The sequence below is a fragment of the Schistocerca gregaria genome, chromosome X, assembly GCF_023897955.1.
Source record: "Schistocerca gregaria isolate iqSchGreg1 chromosome X, iqSchGreg1.2, whole genome shotgun sequence".
Classification (NCBI taxonomy): Eukaryota; Metazoa; Arthropoda; class Insecta; order Orthoptera; family Acrididae; genus Schistocerca; species Schistocerca gregaria.
Window position 1 is genome coordinate 175335926 of NC_064931.1, and position 17475 is coordinate 175353400.

Below are 17475 nucleotides of genomic sequence, written 5' to 3' on the forward strand. Positions count from 1 at the left end.
GCGAAAAAGGTTGGATTATTAGAGGTACACTTTTATTGAACCGTAACATCACAAAACATTACAGTATAACTTTAATTTTCAACTAGAAATTCTGTCTAAAATATTGTTAGACATTAAAACAGTAACAAAATGAAAAGAAAACGATGACGCACAAAAAAATCTTCCATGAATGTGTAATGTACGGCATTGACTGTACTGTAATATATGTTTGTATTGTGTGGTAAGATATTGTTACTGTGAGTCAAAGTAAATGTAAATGTCGTGTGACTAGGGCCTCCCGTCGGGTAGACCATTCGCCGGGTGCAAGTCTTTCGATTTGATGCCACTTCGGCCACTTGCGTGTAAATAGGGATGAAATGATGATGATTAGGACAACACAACAGCAGTCACTGAGCGGAGAAAATCTCCGACCTATCTGGGAATCGAACCTGGGCCCTTAGGATTAACATTCTGTCTCACTGACTTCTCAGCTACGGGGGGCGGACTTGAGTCAGAGTTAAACATCTTTACATACCTTATTACAGTGCTGCATTGACACTGCTGATTTGTACTTCACTGTTTAAAATATGAGAAATCACACCATGAAAATGTTCTGTTCTTAAGCAGAACAAGAAAGTCTGTAATATTTATTTGCTTAGCAGACGATGATTCTCTCTCTCTCTCTCTCTCTCTCTCTCTCTCTCTCTCTCTCTCTCTCTCTCTCTTTCTCCCCTAATCCATAAAATGTCTATTGTCATGGACGTAGAACTTTGTTTAGTGTATTGAAGGGCTATATCAAATGTGTTTTTAGCATGTGATACTTAAGCTGTAGATTCATTGTTTTCATTGTGAGCATTATCTTTCTCATTCTCATTGATTGTTCGATTTAGTGACAGTGATTCAGTTGTTAATTGTGCAGGTAATGTCAGCTGTCCTGATCCACTTACTCAAATCACTGGGCTCAATATCCATTTATAAAGGCAGCATCACATGTTTGTGTTTAGTTGGTGCAATAACTTAGTCTTACATACTTTAATATGTAAGAAAAACACTGTCACTAATTTATGAAACAAATGTGTGCACAATAATGCCCATTGATCGAGTTAGAAACAAGTTATTTCATACTAAAATTAATCACACTTTCGCACTAAGCAATAGTCAACTACCTACTGATCCATATCACAGATGATGAGTCGTTGACAAATTCAGACCTGACTGTTGTAACGGCCTGAGTATTTAAGCAGGCACCGGAAATGGTAAGGTCTGATTAAGCAGGGAGTCAGACCATTCGAAGTTGGATTATCGATGTTCTACTGTATTAATACTTGGAAAGATACACCACAATACCTTACTATGAAATGGTAGAAAGAGTGCAAAATTTTTACGTTAAGTATTCAGTCAGGTAGCATTCTTGTTTAAAGACTGTGGTCCTTTCAGTGTTGTGTGGTGTTGTACTATATTTACTATGAAGCTTTGTTGACCAAACCCCGAAGTTTATATTTAGTGCAGTGGAATTAAATTTGATCACTAATAACTTGCTTCCTGCAACAAAAATACCGCATTGGAAACTGTGATCCACATGAAGAAATAAACTACATATAACAGCAGACAGCATTGTATATTGGTAAATTACTATTTATATTGTATCTTGCTGCAAATCACAGTATTTTTTTCCCTTTCAGTATATACTTCAGGATCATAATTATGGTGCACCTCCACCGAGTCCACAGCTTCAAGCTGCTCTGATTCAACATTCAAGACATAGTACTGCGTATGCTCTTCATTCTGGAGCAGGATCATCCCTAGTTGCTGGTAGTAGCTCATCCATTGGTCCCTCATATAGTCAAGGTAAGGAAATTAATGGACTATGGTACTCTTGGAAACAGCTGTAACAAGCTTATTGCCTGATTTCAGTTGTGTTCAACATGAAAAGGTGTATACACAGTGGATAATGCTAGGTAACAAATCTGTATACTCCAGAAGAAAAGCGTTGAAAAACAGGCACACAATCGTTTGCTCTTCTGATCAAATATAATAATTGTGATTACTTACATAAAAATGTTTGTCTTCGTTGGTATATTGAGGGGAGGGGGGGATCACCATCATTATAATACTTAAAATAGCTAAGTTATTTGATAATGCTATGTAATAGCTGTGAGAAAGGTTTTAATAAATTTTAACTGTTGAGCTCAGATCTTGGTCCTGCAAGTTTCTTAAGAAATAGGTCTATTTATTGGTCAGAAAGATCTCAGAGCGTAGGAAAAATAAACTATTTTAATTCGCCTTTCAAAGATTTCATGAGGTTGATGATGTTACAATGTGAAGTGGTTTCCTTTGTACAAGATGCTGATGTACCTAGTTAATATTATCATGATAACCCTTCCCATCTCCATAGTGATCTTAAAGCTCCATCTAGTTCCTAATGATGTTAATTCACAAGCAACTTAGGCAGCTCGCCTTATGCTGGTTGGGTATGGTTTTATTGTACCCAGATTCTTGCATTGGGAGCTGGACAGCAGTCACCCCAGTGTTACATAAACTTTGTACATGTTTCAGTAACTACAATTGAATGAATTGTTACATCATCTTGTGGTACAGAGAATAGAATAGAGTAGAATAGAGTCGAAGTTTATTGTCCCATAACATTGAATTTGTGTTCAGGAGACTTGTCAGAATCCAAAAATTTGTTTACAGTTTTTACAGTGTTCATATTTCTTATTATAGTTTTTTTGAAGTTTTAATATATAAGGCATATGACTCAAGCTACCCCGAATTATAGTTCCATACCTTATTACTAATTCTAAGTAATTGTGATGTACTACTTTCCTTATTTTCAAGCTGATAGCATTGTACAGTATCACCATTGCAAATGGTTGGCTGTTTAATTTGTTTGCAAGGTGTTGTATATTTGAACCCAATGATAAATTTTTATCTGATTGCATTCAGAGGAATTTCGCACAGCTAACTTGCTGCAAATACTTTTTTGAAACTGCATTAACTGAGTTTTTCCATGCTTAATCTAATTCCCATCTAATTTTTCTAAGGTACTGATGACAGTTTGAGGAATTTAGTTAGTACTGTTAGTTTTAATGATTACAGATGTATCTGCAAATAAAACTGAGCGGCACTCAATATTAAGCAGCATGTCATTTATGCAAAACACAAACAGAATGGGTCCTAAGACCCAACCTTGGGATACACCTTGTGAAATGGTTTTTCTTTGTGGAGCAAAATTTCCTCTCTCTGATGTTATAATCACTCTTTATCTTTGATTGGTTAGGTGGGACTTAAACCACTGTAATATAGTGCCCCTAATTCAATATTTTTCTAGAGAATAGCAAGCAGTGCTTCACAGTTTTTATGATGACTCTAGGAATATACTACAATCCCCTTATAGCTCACATAGGGATCACGAGATAAGATCAGAATAATTATTGCATGCACAGAGGCATTCAGTCTGTCATTCTACCCACACTCCACACTTGAATGGAAGGGGAAGAAACCCTAATAACTGGTACAATGGGACGTACCCTCTGCTTTGCAGTTCACGGTCATTTGTAGAGTATAGAGATACAGGCAGTTGTTTAGAGAGGAACCACTTTTGTGTACAAACTGATTGCTAGCAGAAAATGTGCCTTTGTGAAACCCATACTGATGTATGTGAAATTGTATTAAACTTTCGTATGAAATTCGAATTTGTACTGTGACAACCTTTTCAAATATTGTTGATAGTAATGGAAGAAAAGAGATTGAGCAGTAGTTTCCCCATATATTCTTTTGTCCCTTTTTTGAATAGGGGTTTAACTATTCCATACTTCAGAGTATTTGGAAAGCAGGCTTCTTCAAAGGACTGATTTACTGTTGTGGATAGTGGCTAGATAATTGTTTTAGAGACCCCCTTTAACACTTCTGTTGGCATTCCATCCCATCTTGCTGATGTTTAACTTTTTACTGCGAGAATGGCATTTTCTATATATCTTTTGCTGTAGTTTTGTTGAATGTACTCTACAGTTCACCTTCAGATTCCTCAGTGCCAAAGAAATTTACCTTATCTGTGTGATTTTCTACATTAATGTTTCATACATTTACATTTATAAAGACTTCATTGAAGAGCTCTGAAATTTTAGCAGGATTTACAATACTTTTGTCCTCCCTCTTGATTTTGGAAATTTCATGGCCGCTAGCTGTAGTGCCTGTTTCTAGCTTTGATCACTGGCCACAGTGTCTTTGATTTGTTTTCACTATCCAGAATAAATCTGTTATTTACCAGTTCTTTTACTGCCTTTACAACTTTCTTAAAAATATTTTTGTAATTTTTTTATATAGGTAACAAATTAGGACTTTTGTTATGCTTCAGTTTCCTCTGTACCTGTCTATTTCTTGTACTAGATGCTGGTATTCCTGCAGTAATCCACTTTACTTCTGTCAGTGTATAGAATTTCAGCTACAAAAATATCAAACTATTTTTCTCAAAATTCCAGAGTCTATTGCAGAAACTAACAAAGAAACCAAGAACTGAGTCATAATAGCTGCTGATTTCAAAGTAGATTTAGCTAGTGAAGTCAACAACTCAACAAAATCATTGACATGATTCAAAAATTGGGTTTCATTACTGATTGAAAATAAATATACTGGCCAACTTCTCTAAGAGTCACAGTCATACATAAAACACTCAATTTTGGTGGTGGTATTAAAACTGACAGCTTATTATGTAACTATTACAAAGATTTATATGAAAATAAAGTGGTCTGGGAAAGAAAGAGACAGCTGGAGAAAAAAACATAAGATTGAGCTGAAGCATACAATAGTAATAATAGTAAGGTGAGTAACAGTGATGGTATAACAAAAGTAAAGAGAGTACAAAGCAGTTGCATAGAGATTCGGGGAGCCAACTACTTTTACTGACTTTCAAATCCCTTTGATTGGTAGAGTACATCCAGTTACATTTTCTGTGCTTAATTGTCTTTAATATCTGTAAATGCCGATGGTGTAAAGACCAGCAGAACTGTAGTAAATGTGGCAAAGCTAGTTATGGAACTAAAATGTGTTAATTGCTCAAATGGTCACTTATCAAAATTGTATTCGTAAGTCTGTGCAATTTCTAAACAATTGTCAGAAATTTTATTAAGTAGCATGACTGTTGGTAAACGTGATACTAGGTAACATTAATATGAGACTGAAAAATCCAGGATAAAATACGAACAATGAAAATGAGTGATGTTAGCCACCCATTATGAATTTGAGGTTGTTTGAGCATTAGACACAGCAGATAAAGAAAACAGAATCTCCAGGTGTTCGGTCAATGTCTTCCCCTTAACACACAACGTGGGAAAAATATATCTAAAAACAAAGATGACGTGACTTACCAAATGAAAGTGCTGGCAGGTCGATAGACATACAAACATACACACAAAATTCAAGCATTTGCAATCAACGGTTGCTTCATCAGGAAAGAGGAAACGAGAGGGTAAGACAAAAGGATGTGGGTTTTAAGGGAGAGGGTAAGGAGTCATTCCAATCCCGGGAGCGGGAAGACTTACCTTAGGGGGAAAGGATAGGTATATACTCTCTCTCGCGCGCGCACGCGCGCACACACACACACACACACACACACACACACACACACACACACACACACACACAAGCAGACATTTCTGCTTGTGTCTTTGTATGTGCAGATGGATATGTGTGTGTGTGCGCGAGTGTATACCTGTCCTTTTTTTCCCCCCTAAGGTAAGTCTTTCTGCTCCCGGGATTGGAATGACTCCTTACACTCTCCCTTAAAACCCACATCCTTTCGTCTTTCCCTCTCCTTCCCTCTTTCCTGATGAAGCAACCATTGGTTGCAAAAGCTTGAATTTTGTGTTTATGTTCGTGTTTGTTTGTGTGTCTATCGACCTGCCAGCACTTTCGTTTGGTAAGTCACATCATCTTTGTTTTTAGATATATATCAGCATTATGACTTGATTGGGCCACAATGTAGCCCACAAGGGGGATGGGGGCTCCCATGCACTGAAAACATTGGCTTTGCACTTAGTTAATAACAATTCCAATCATGGATGTCTGTTTCTCAGTGCCACGATTACACTGTGAGATGTTACTGATGCACTCTCTGTTGTTTGGTTCCATTAGCAGTTCATTTGAAACTTTCAAATAGATGCAGTACACAGTTGCTTCAAGGCAGCTATCTGAAGTGATCAGTAGCATACATCTCTTAGTAATGGATTAAGTCAAGTATTTTATATAGTTATTTGTTTCTCTGTCTATCAGGTTCCATGAGACCAAGAAAGCCACTGCAATTTGGTCATGAAATGAGTCTGTACATAGAACAGAATGCTGATTTGAAAATTTATAAATAAAATAATTAACAAAAAATGACAAAATTTAAAAGGATATACAGATAAATAATACGTTACAGAAAAAAGTTGTCAACTACTGCAAGAAACTCTTGTACAGAATAGAAGGTGTGTGCCAAAAAAATTCTTTCAACTTGAATGTTGATATGTGGGGCTTATCACTCATTTTGTTTCAGTTGTGCTGAAACTTATTGAAAACAAAACTTGTTGGATAGTGCACAGCTTACTGTGCAGTGCTTAAGGAAGCGTTATTCAAGTGTGTATCATTTTTCCGTCTAGTGGCTGCTGAATGATATTTGCAGTTTCTTCTGAATGAGGCATTATTGTGAACAACAAATCCCATAATGGAATGTATGCACAGGAATGACATAGAATTTCGAGACACCTGAATGACGGCCTACATGAAGTTCACTAACTTATGCGGTAGAGAAGTCTGACTGCCCTTTCCTAAGAAGTGTTTTATCCCCAAGAACATTCTTAAAGGGTGCCCCAAAAATAAATCCATAGAGATAGTAGTGTGAAAGAGACAAGCTTTGTGTCTCAATGTTAGAGACAGTGGCGATAATTCTATAAGTGAAGATAACAGCATCCAGTTTTTGCACAAGATCTTGAATGAGATACTTCCAAGAAAGTCTTCCACCTGCCCTCAGTCCTAAGAAATGAAAATGGTAGACTTTACTATTTGACCAACATTGAACAATAAATGTTCGCATTTCCAAGAGTTCAATATCAGAAACTGTGGGCATTGTTTTTTGTTACGGTTTAAGTGTTAATTTGTTCTCTGAAAACCATGTGTTAATGTTACTGATTACCCTATTAGCTATATCATGTATGTTATTCTCCATATCTTTCACAATAACACTTCCTCCTCCTTCTTCTTGCACTTATGACCCACATTAAAGCAGGGTCAGCAGGGTGATTAATGGATTTGGCATGGTTAATTTTAAAGGATGGCCAGATGCACCTCATAACCCCCAGGATAGAATATGTGTACCCCAACTGTCTTGTGTCATTCATGTGAGAGTGATCGGAAGGTTTCTAAATGTTTGCAAATCATATAACTGAATCATAACTTGCGTGCCAGCCTGGTATTCACATATCAGCCTTCTATTCATCTAGTGGCATGTGGGGAATCTGCCTAAAAACCACATCCAGGTTGGCCAGGACCCTGACCCTCGCTGTTAATCTGCCCGAGTTGGCACATACTTACCATCCCAGAAGTGTTGCTTTAACATGCATGGCTATTGAGGCAGGTCCGTAGTAATACTTGTCATCTGCAGAGAGAAAAGTTTTTGAACCACTTATATTTAGTGGCAGATCTTTGATACACATAAAGAAAAACGTTCGATCCAGAACAGATATCTTTGGCATCCACCTCTTTACATTACCCACCTATTTACATTACCTCTTTACATTCCCTGTTGACAACCTTATGCTTTGTACTGTGCAGTATGAAGTGAACCATTGTTGTGCTTTTTCTTTAAGACAATAATTTTCCAACTATGCAAAAGTATTGCATGGTCTGCACAACCAAATGCTTTTGCAAGGCCAAAGAAAATACGTACTGTCTTCAACTTAGAAAGAAAAGAAAAGACATTATGCCTGATGGAAATGGCCTGAACACCACAATCGATTGATACCTCCTCCACATCAGTAACCTCACCACCACTCGTACAGCAGCCTCTCCAAATATGGGAGGTCTCTTTGGCGGCCCCTGTATTAACTTCTGTCATTTCATGCAGGGAGCGCTAACTTCATCTATGAAGCCAGCTGGGCTAAATTGGAAAGCTTGCCGTGTGTTTTGATTGCAGAAATAAAACGTATCATACTGCACAGTTTGTTATAAAAAAAAAATGACATTTTTGTGATGGAGGGCTCGTACCACTAAATGTTTAAATATTTCTGGGGAAAAAAAATCCTGGAAAGTTATGTTTCAAAAGTAACCAATGCTATTTTAAAATGTACAGATTTTTATCATCTTATTTTATATTTGGTATTGTGCTTAATATCTGCTATTAAAAGAAGGCACAAAACATATTTATCCTGTTAGAGATCTGGATCATAACGAAAGAGTATTTGTGCTGTGTTGAACTGATAATTGAAAATGTTGAATATATCTGTATTTGAATGACATATGATGAACCATTAACCTCTCTAACATAATTTTTGAAGACTGGCATCACTAAATTGTGATGAGACAAAAGAACCAGTAAGTAGTTGATTCTACCAGATTACTTAATTTGATTTTTTAAATGCAAGAATGATATGAAACATTGGAGAAAGAATTTGAATTTATGTAGTAGTATTACCTGCCACTACTGCTACTGCTCAGTTCAACATTTCATCAGCTATAAGTAGTTACATGCGTCTTTCCTGTGAAGTCTCATTCTGTTTTTCATTCATGATAGTCTACAAATAAGACTAAATGATTTGGACCACTAAATGATGGTTCGATTAAAGTATATATTTTTTGTTTTTGCAATAATTAAATTAAACCAGAGTGCAACAAATATGAAAACAAGACCTTAAAGGATAAAATTTACAAAAAAAGTTATAATTTGTAATTTTTCGTACATTGTTTGTTAATACAAAATCTGAATGATGCAGACAAATATTAAGTATTTGCTTATAGGTTTCCTGCTGAATGTACGTAAGCTGAAAGATGTTGTTGTTCATGATGATGATGATTATGATGATGATGAGACAAATAGTGCAATCAGCAGTGGCAGTGAGCGTGAAATAGATCCTCTGGGCGAAGAAACCGAAACGGCTCCTGAGGACGAAGGGAATGAAGAGGACAGTATTACACGTTGTGTGTGGTAAGTCTTTTACATACATATTCAATTGTAGATAATCTTTCATTGAATTTATTGTGCTGCATTGCAAATAAACACATTATTTAATTTTTGTTGCACATTTTTATTTTTTTCGCCATCTCTTCATCAAGAGACAAAATTGTCGATACAGCATCAACAGTATAGCAACAGCAATTTTATATCTGTCAAAAACTAAAGCTTCCCTGTTGCAATAAATCATCACCCACAATAATAAAAACTACAAGCTGTTAACCCACTACAGTGGATGGCTGTTAATGGTCACTTCTCTGTGTTGGTAGTCAGTCCTGAGGCTGCAAATGCACTCCATCCACTGCAGCCTGGCACTCCCTTCTGGTGTTGTGCCATGCATACATTTGCAACCTCATGTCTGACCGAGAACACCAGAGGAGTGACCTTTAAAAACTGTTCACTGCAGTGAAAATTGTGCACCACAAGGATAAAAAAAAGTGAGCAGTCGTACTTAATAAATTGGGGAAGGCACACTATTGTGTTCAGCTCATTGTATTGTATGTTACAGAGCAGGTCCAATAAACAGTTCAGAGAGGTTTAAACGTAGTGGCTTTATACATCACACACATTATCTTATCTTTAACTTAGTTCTTGGAAAGCTGTCTTAGGAAGTTGTTGTTTGAAGTGATAATGATATTCAGATTGCTCCACAGTTTTCTTTCTTTCTTTCTCTCTTTTTTTAAATTTCTTTGTACCGATTAACTGAAATTGAATACTGGCCTTAGTTACTACTAAATGACAGAGGTAGCTGCTTCTGCCTTCCTAGTAATGTTTACAGAAAACTGTTTCTTCAGTCCTCTATGGAGTTCAATGAAATTCTTTATTTGTTGTGATTAGCTGCTATACTTACCAAAACTAAACTCTTAAACTCCATCTGAACAGGCCTCAGAAAGTCGAATGGTACCGACCAACCACCGTGTCATCCTCATCTGATGGGCGTCATTGGATGCGGATATGGAGGTGCTTGTGGTCAGCACACTGCTCTCCCTGCCATTGTCAGTTTTCGTGACCGGAGCCTCTATTATGCAGTCAAGTAGCTACTCAATTGGCCTCGCAATGGCTGAGTGCAGCCCGCTTGGCAGCAGCACTCAGCAGACTCAGATGGCCACCCAACAGCACTTAACTTCAGCGATTTGACGGGAACCGGTTTTACCATGGCCTCAATGCTGTTGGCTACTGTACTTACTACTGCCTTGTAAATTTGTATGTTTGAGGATTCACAATGATTTATGCTTTTGCTGTTGTCTTCTGTAGGAGACGTCTTAACAGTTTTACAGTATGCAAAATTTTTAGAATGAAGACAAATTTGCTGTGAATTTGAGGAACCTGTATATGAAAATTTATAGTGCTTCCCAAAGCCAGATTCACAAGCACAATCTTAATTTTGGAACAAATGACTGCCTGGCCACACTATCGGCAGATGGGCAAGAGGTAGAAACAGTAAAAGTGGGGGAAATAATTGATGAATATTATTTTATCAGTTAATGTCAATATTGTAATAAGATGAAGAGGATTGTTATGAAGATATACTTGGTACAGTGGGGTGTCATTTCATGCCACTTCAGGTGTGAGGACAGATATTTTCTTTCTCATTGTTACTTCTGCAAAAATAAATAAATAAAAATAAAATAAAAAATTTTGGTTAATGGTGCTGGAAAATGGGTGATGAAAGCTATGCATAAAAGTAGCAATGATAGACTGGATGATACATACACTAACAGTCCATCATATAAAAATCATTTGATTCTACCTACTTCTGAATTTCTTTACTGCTGTCAGTAAAAGCCATGCTTCTGAAATTGCCCTCAAAACTCAGATGCACCTTCTGCTCAAAGAACAGTAAAACTGACTTCATGCTGTCTCCATAGTTGAGCAGAACAGTTGCTATTTTCATTTATTTAGTGTAACAAATACTGCTCTCGGGAAGAAATGGATTTTTGTATTTTTCCTTTTAAAATGTGAAAAACATTGTGTGTTAGTTTTTACTTTTCTATTTGGAGATTAAATTATGTAGCATTTTTATTGTTACTGAGATTAATTAAACCAAATATTTAAACATTACTTAACAGTGCAGTGTCCAAACCTGACCTCTGACATAATGTATTGATTTTGCAGCAATTTCCAACATGATGATGGTTACATGATATGCTGTGACAGATGTTTGTAAGTATAGCACCGTGTAAATCAATTATTATATAGCTATAACATGCATGGGTCTGTTCTCTTGTTCGTTATGAAACCTGTAAGATTGAAATTAATTCCTTTTTAAACACTGTGGATACTGGATGGAGACATTTTCAATACACAGAAAGTGAAGTTAAAAGACCAGTAAAAATGAACGATGTGTATATTTTGCAGTTAGAGACATTGCTGCATCCTTGGTATTTGTGTGATGTGCTAAAATTGACCAGCCATAATTTGTAGCCCTGTCAAGCTTAAGAAGTAAGCTCGGGTCACTAAGTTTGACTCAGAATCTTGCCAAATTCCTAGTTCAGCTTTTGCATTTGGAAGGGGAAAACAAAACAGCTGAAATTTGTTGCTAGTTCACGTTTATGACAACAAACTGTAAACAGCACAAATAAGTACATAACATAAATTCCAAAATGGAAATAATAAAACATAAGGAAAGGTCACTACTCGCCTGTAGTTGATTGATATGGGGCACATACACAAATGTAACACCACAGAGATGTTCCTAGCTTTTGATATACTGCTCTTTTGTAATACACGCCCACCCATGTTTGTGTGTAACACTCATTTCTTTGCCACACATGCTAGTGACCATAACCTGCCAAAACCACGCGTAAAACCCTTCGTCAAACAGCTCTTATCTCTGCATATGATCCGTCCAACATCATGTCTATGAGAGATGCTGTAGTGATGGATGTTTGCATTTGGGTTGCTCTCTCTCTCTCTCTCTCTCTCTCTCTCTCTCTCTGTGTGTGTGTGTGTGTGTGTGTGTGTGTGTGTGTGTGTGTGTGTGTGTGTGTTCATTACACTAGAAAAAAGTTTTAGCTCAAAAGGCAGATGTCTGTGCTAGTATGGATATATCTGTGTGTCACATATTAACAATCCCCAGATTATGTATCAACCAGCTACAGGTGAATATTGTGACTTTTGGAAAGGAAGAGGAAGGTGAAAGCTGGCTGTATTCAGTGATGGCTTTATCTAAAAGAGAGAATAAAGCATCTGATCAGCAGTGAATTTGATTAAGATACTCAGTCTGAAGAACTACACGTTATGAAACTGTTAACCCAGATAAATAGTCAAAGATCAGAATCTAACAGTGTTAGTGAGGAAATCTGCAATAGAAATTGGCAGTGGCTCTGAAATTCAAGTTTAGATTTTCAGAAAATATTTAGTTTTAGTTCATTTAAAATACCCTACAGGAAAGACAGAATGCTTAACTTTTGAATGGCGTAGGTAACTTTTCTTAAATATATTGATTAGCTCACAGATTTTGTGTGTGTGACGAACTGTAGTACTAACATCAGGTAACTGTATTTTCTAACTATAAGTGCCCTAATGAAAAACAATTACACGAATGAAATCAAAACAATCAAAATAGAAATCTGAATAATAAATTCAATTAAAATTAAGTCTAAATAAGAATTTGAGATTCACATGTAGATGTCAACAGATAAATGTATTGAAAATTAGATAAAAATTAACAAAAACATTTGGTTATGTATGGGAGTAGAAAAACTGATAGGAAGAATCCATCATGCTATGTCACACAAGCTCACTGGGTTGCATTCTGGAGATCTGAAAAACGCCAAGAGCCACAGAAATTTAAAAAAGGACAGGGTAAAGATGCTTCAAATCTGAAGAGCTATAGATTCATATGTAACATGAACACACAAGCGGATCCATGTTTTTAAAGCTTTAACCAATCTCTTACTGGGTGGGCTGGATGATATAAATAAAATCTTGGAGCTTGTGCAGGTGTCATACTGGTATACCTTTCAGAAGATTCGTAATTTTAACTGGAAGACTGATGGCACAGTGGTTAGCATGCTGAATTCGCATTCGGGAGGACAGTGGTTCAAATCCCCACCTGGCCATTGAGATTCAGGTTTTCCGTTGCTTTGCTAAATCGCTCCAGGCAAATGCCCAGACAGTTCCTTTGAAAGAGGCACAGCTGATTTACTTCCCCATTCATTCATACCCTGAGCTTGTGCTCCATTTCTAATGACTACACTGTCTACAGAACATTGAACTCTGATCTTGCTTGATAGCTGGAGCCAAAAGTGAGAAGTGCTCTGTTACTGACTTGGTACTGGTGTGAACTTATAGTGCTGCCCACGTGACAACCTTCCTATTACTGAAAGGTTTATTTAGGAGAACTTGGAGAAGCCAGGTTTGTATATAGATGAAAAGATATATAGGCTTTGGTGAAGTCTCTCAGGAAGTTTGCAGAACATTGCCCAAGTTGGAACTATGTCGTGCAAACTGTTGTTGTCAGTTATATAACTATCACCTCAGGGGTCTCGCCACTCTTTGGCAGGTTCATGTTTGGCTACCACAAGGCCCCAGCCTTCGCAGCATCTTTTCCCTTCCATGCTGCACATCTACTCTCGTGCTATTCTTTTTCCCCTCCCTTGGGGAACATGTCTTGGATGTTTTTGGAAATGTGTTCTGCATTTTCAGCAGCAGATATCAGAACATTCTCTCCACTGTTTTTCGTTACTTTTATCTTTCTTCTTACCCCTTCTCCTATTCTTCCTCTGCTTCGGTGTTTGAGGTTCCTCTTTTTCTTCTTCCTGCCTTTGCATTCCTGAAGGCCAGCACACCTGTCTGACACGTAACAGGTGACTGGCTAAAGCATAATTCCCAGCTCCGGGTCAGTAGGTAGGGTTCGCACATACCCCCAGGTGCAGGCCATGCCCAGGGAGGGTTGATTGCCTGAGCTGCTACCTTGCCAAATTGCCAACTGGTCCCTCTTGTCAGGTGTTCAGGTGGTGTGAGCTGAGTTGTGAAAAATCACATAAGGCAGGTGCACCCCCTTCTGAGGGGGGGACCCCAGTTGGAAGGAGCGTGCCATCATAGATGCTGGCAATCGTGGGGGATTCTCTTGAAACTCATCTTCTTCACACTATGTCTACTAAATGCCAGCTGCACCATGGTTTCTCATGGTTTCAAGTACTTCAGATGGTCAGTCTGTGCAACAGTAAATCCATTTATCACTCAGAAAGGCATTTGTGCAGTTGCCAGTCTTGTGAAATACTGCTCATTTACACAATGACACTTTGCTTTTGGAAACGACGTCTGATTCTCAAGCCCAACAACTGCTTTCAGCTTCGCTCCTCTACAGTTAACCTTTTTGTTTTGAAGCTCATCACACGCTGAGTTTTTCGTTGATAGAACCGACTGCGGACCTTTGGTGCAAAGCCGGGTGGAGGGTCTGAATCAGTGGCTCAGACGGTTTTGCGACCTTATTGGCTGCAGATTCCTTGACTTGCGCCATAGGGTGGTGGGGTTTCGGGTTCCGCTGAATAGGTCAGGAGTTCACTACACTCAGCTGGCGGCTACACGAGTAGCGGAGGCTGTGTGGCGTGGACTGGGCGGTTTTTTAGGTTAGAAGGCCTCGGGAAAGTACGGGGTGGGCTGCAATGTCAAAGGGTGCTTGGCAATTACAGGACGTGCTTGGATCAAGGAACAGTCGGAATTATAGTTGTAAATTGTTGTAGTTGCGCTGGAAAAGTCCCTGAGCTTCAAGCGCTAATAGAAAGCACAGAAGCTGATATCGTTATAGGTACAGAAAGCTGGCTAAAGCCTGAAATAAGTTCTGCAGAAATTTTTACGAAGTCTCAGACGGTGTTCAGGAAAGATAGATTAGGCAGAATTGGTGGTGGAGTGTTTGTGTCTGTCAGAAGTGGTTTATCTTGTAGTGAAGTTGAAGTTGATACTCCGTGCGAATTGGTATGGGTGGAGGTTATACTTAACAGCCGAATTAAGTTCATAATTGGCTCCTTCTACCGACCCCCAGACTCTGATGATACAGTTGCGGAACAGTTCAGAGAAAGTTTGAGTCTCGTAACAAATAAATACCCCACTCATACGGTTATAGTTGGTGGGGACTTCAACCTACCCTCGGTATGTTGGCAAAAATACTTGTTCAAAACCGGTGATAGGCAGAAAACGTCTTCCGAGATTGTCCTAAATGCTTTCTCCGAAAATTATTTCGAGCAGTTAGTCCACGAACCCACGCGAATTGTAAATGGTTGCGAAAACACACTTGACCTCTTGGCCACAAACAATCCAGAGCTGATAGAAAGCATCATGACTGATACAGGGATTAGTGATCACAAGGTCGTTGTAGCTAGGCTCAATACCATTTCTTCCAAATCCATCAGAAACAAACGCAAAATAATTTTATTTAAAAAAGCGGATAAAGTGCCACTAGAAGCCTTCCTAAAAGACAATTTCCATTCCTTCCGAACTGACTATGCGAATGTAGACGAGATGTGGCTCAAATTCAAAGATATAGTAGCAACAGCAATTGAGATATTCATACCTCATAAATTGGTAAGAGATGGAACGGATCCCCCGTGGTACACAAAAAAGGTCAGAACGCTGTTGCAGAGGCAACGGAAAAAGCATGCGAAGTTCAGAAGAACGCGAAATCCCGAAGATGGGCTAAAATTTACAGACGCGCGAAATTTGGCACGTACTTCGATGCGAGATGCCTTTAATAGGTTCCACAACGAAACATTGTCTCGAAATTTGGTAGAAAATCCGAAGAAATTCTGGTCGTATGTAAAGTACACAAGCGGCAAGACGCAGTCAATACCTTCCCTGCGCAATGCCGATGGTACTGTTATCGATGACTGTGCCGCTAAAGCGGAGTTACTGAACGCAGTTTTCCGAAATTCCTTCACCAGGGAAGACGAATGGAATATTCCAGAATTTGAAACACGAACATCTGCTAGCATGAGTTTCTTAGAAGTAGATACCTTAGGGGTTGCGAAGCAACTCAAATCGCTTGATACGGGCAAGTCTTCAGGTCCAGGTTGTATACCGATTAAGTTCTTTTCAGATTACGCTGATACTATAGCTCCCTACTTAGCACTCATATACAACCGCTCGCTCACCGATAGATCTGTACCTACAGATTGGAAAATTGCGCAGGTCGCACCAGTGTTCAAGAAGGGTAGTAGGAGTAATCCATTTAACTACAGACCTATATCATTGACGTCGGTTTGCAGTAGGGTTTTGGAGCATATACTGTATTCAAACATTATGAATCAGCTCGAAGGGAACGATCTATTGACACGTAATCAGCATGGCTTCAGAAAACATCGCTCTTGTGCAACGCAGCTAGCTCTTTATTCGCACGAAGTAATGGCCGCTATCGACAGGGGATCTCAAGTTGATTCCGTATTTCTAGATTTCCGGAAAGCTTTTGACACCGTTCCTCACAAGCGACTTCTAATCAAGCTGCGGGGCTATGGGGTATCGTCTCAGTTGTGTGACTGGATTCGTGATTTCCTGTCAGGAAGGTCGTAGTTCGTAGTAATAGACGGCAAATCATTGAGTAAAAGTGAAGTGATATCAGGTGTTCCCCAGGGAAGCGTCCTGGGACCTCTGCTGTTCCTGATCTATATAAATGACCTGGGTGACAATCTGAGCAGTTCTCTTAGATTGTTCGCAGATGATGCTGTAATTTACCGTCTAGTAAGGTCATCCGAAGACCAGTATCAGTTGCAAAGTGATTCAGAAAAGATTGCTGTACGGTGTGTCAGGTGGCAGTTGACGCTAAATAACGAAAAATGTGAGATGATCCACATGAGTTCCAAAAGAAATCCATTGGAATTCGATTACTCGATAAATAGTACAATTCTCAAGGTGTCAATTCAACTAAGTACCTGGGTGTTAAAATTACGAACAACTTCAGTTGGAAGGACCACATGGATAATATTGTTGGGAAGGCGAGCCAAAGGTTGCGTTTCATTGGCAGGACACTTAGAAGATGCAACAAGTCCACTAAAGAGACAGCTTACACTACACTCGTTCGTCCTCTGTTAGAATATTGCTGCGCGGTGTGGGACCCTTACCAGGTGGGATTGACGGAGGACATCGAAAGAGTGCAAAAAAGGGCAGCTCGTTTTGTGTTATCACGTTATAGGGGAGAGAGTGTGGCAGATATGATACACGAGTTGGGATGGAAGTCATTACAGCATAGACGTTTTTCGTCGCGGCGAGACCTTTTTACGAAATTTCAGTCACCAACTTTCTCTTCCGAATGCAAAAATATTTTGTTGAGCCCAACCTACATAGGTAGGAATGATCAT

General features: G+C 38.6%; 1 protein-coding gene across 4 annotated transcripts in view; it reads left to right on the plus strand.

Annotated features, from left to right (window-relative positions):
- The window catches only part of LOC126297385 (uncharacterized), a 305076-nt gene that overhangs the window by 153526 nt on the left and 134075 nt on the right, over window positions 1-17475 (plus strand). For all 4 annotated transcript variants that reach the window (XM_049988116.1, XM_049988117.1, XM_049988118.1 and 1 more), the window contains 3 exons: window positions 1662-1827; window positions 8968-9154; window positions 11297-11344. In XM_049988116.1, coding sequence (XP_049844073.1) covers window positions 1662-1827; window positions 8968-9154; window positions 11297-11344 — 401 coding nt within the window. The remainder of the gene's footprint in view (window positions 1-1661; window positions 1828-8967; window positions 9155-11296; window positions 11345-17475) is intronic.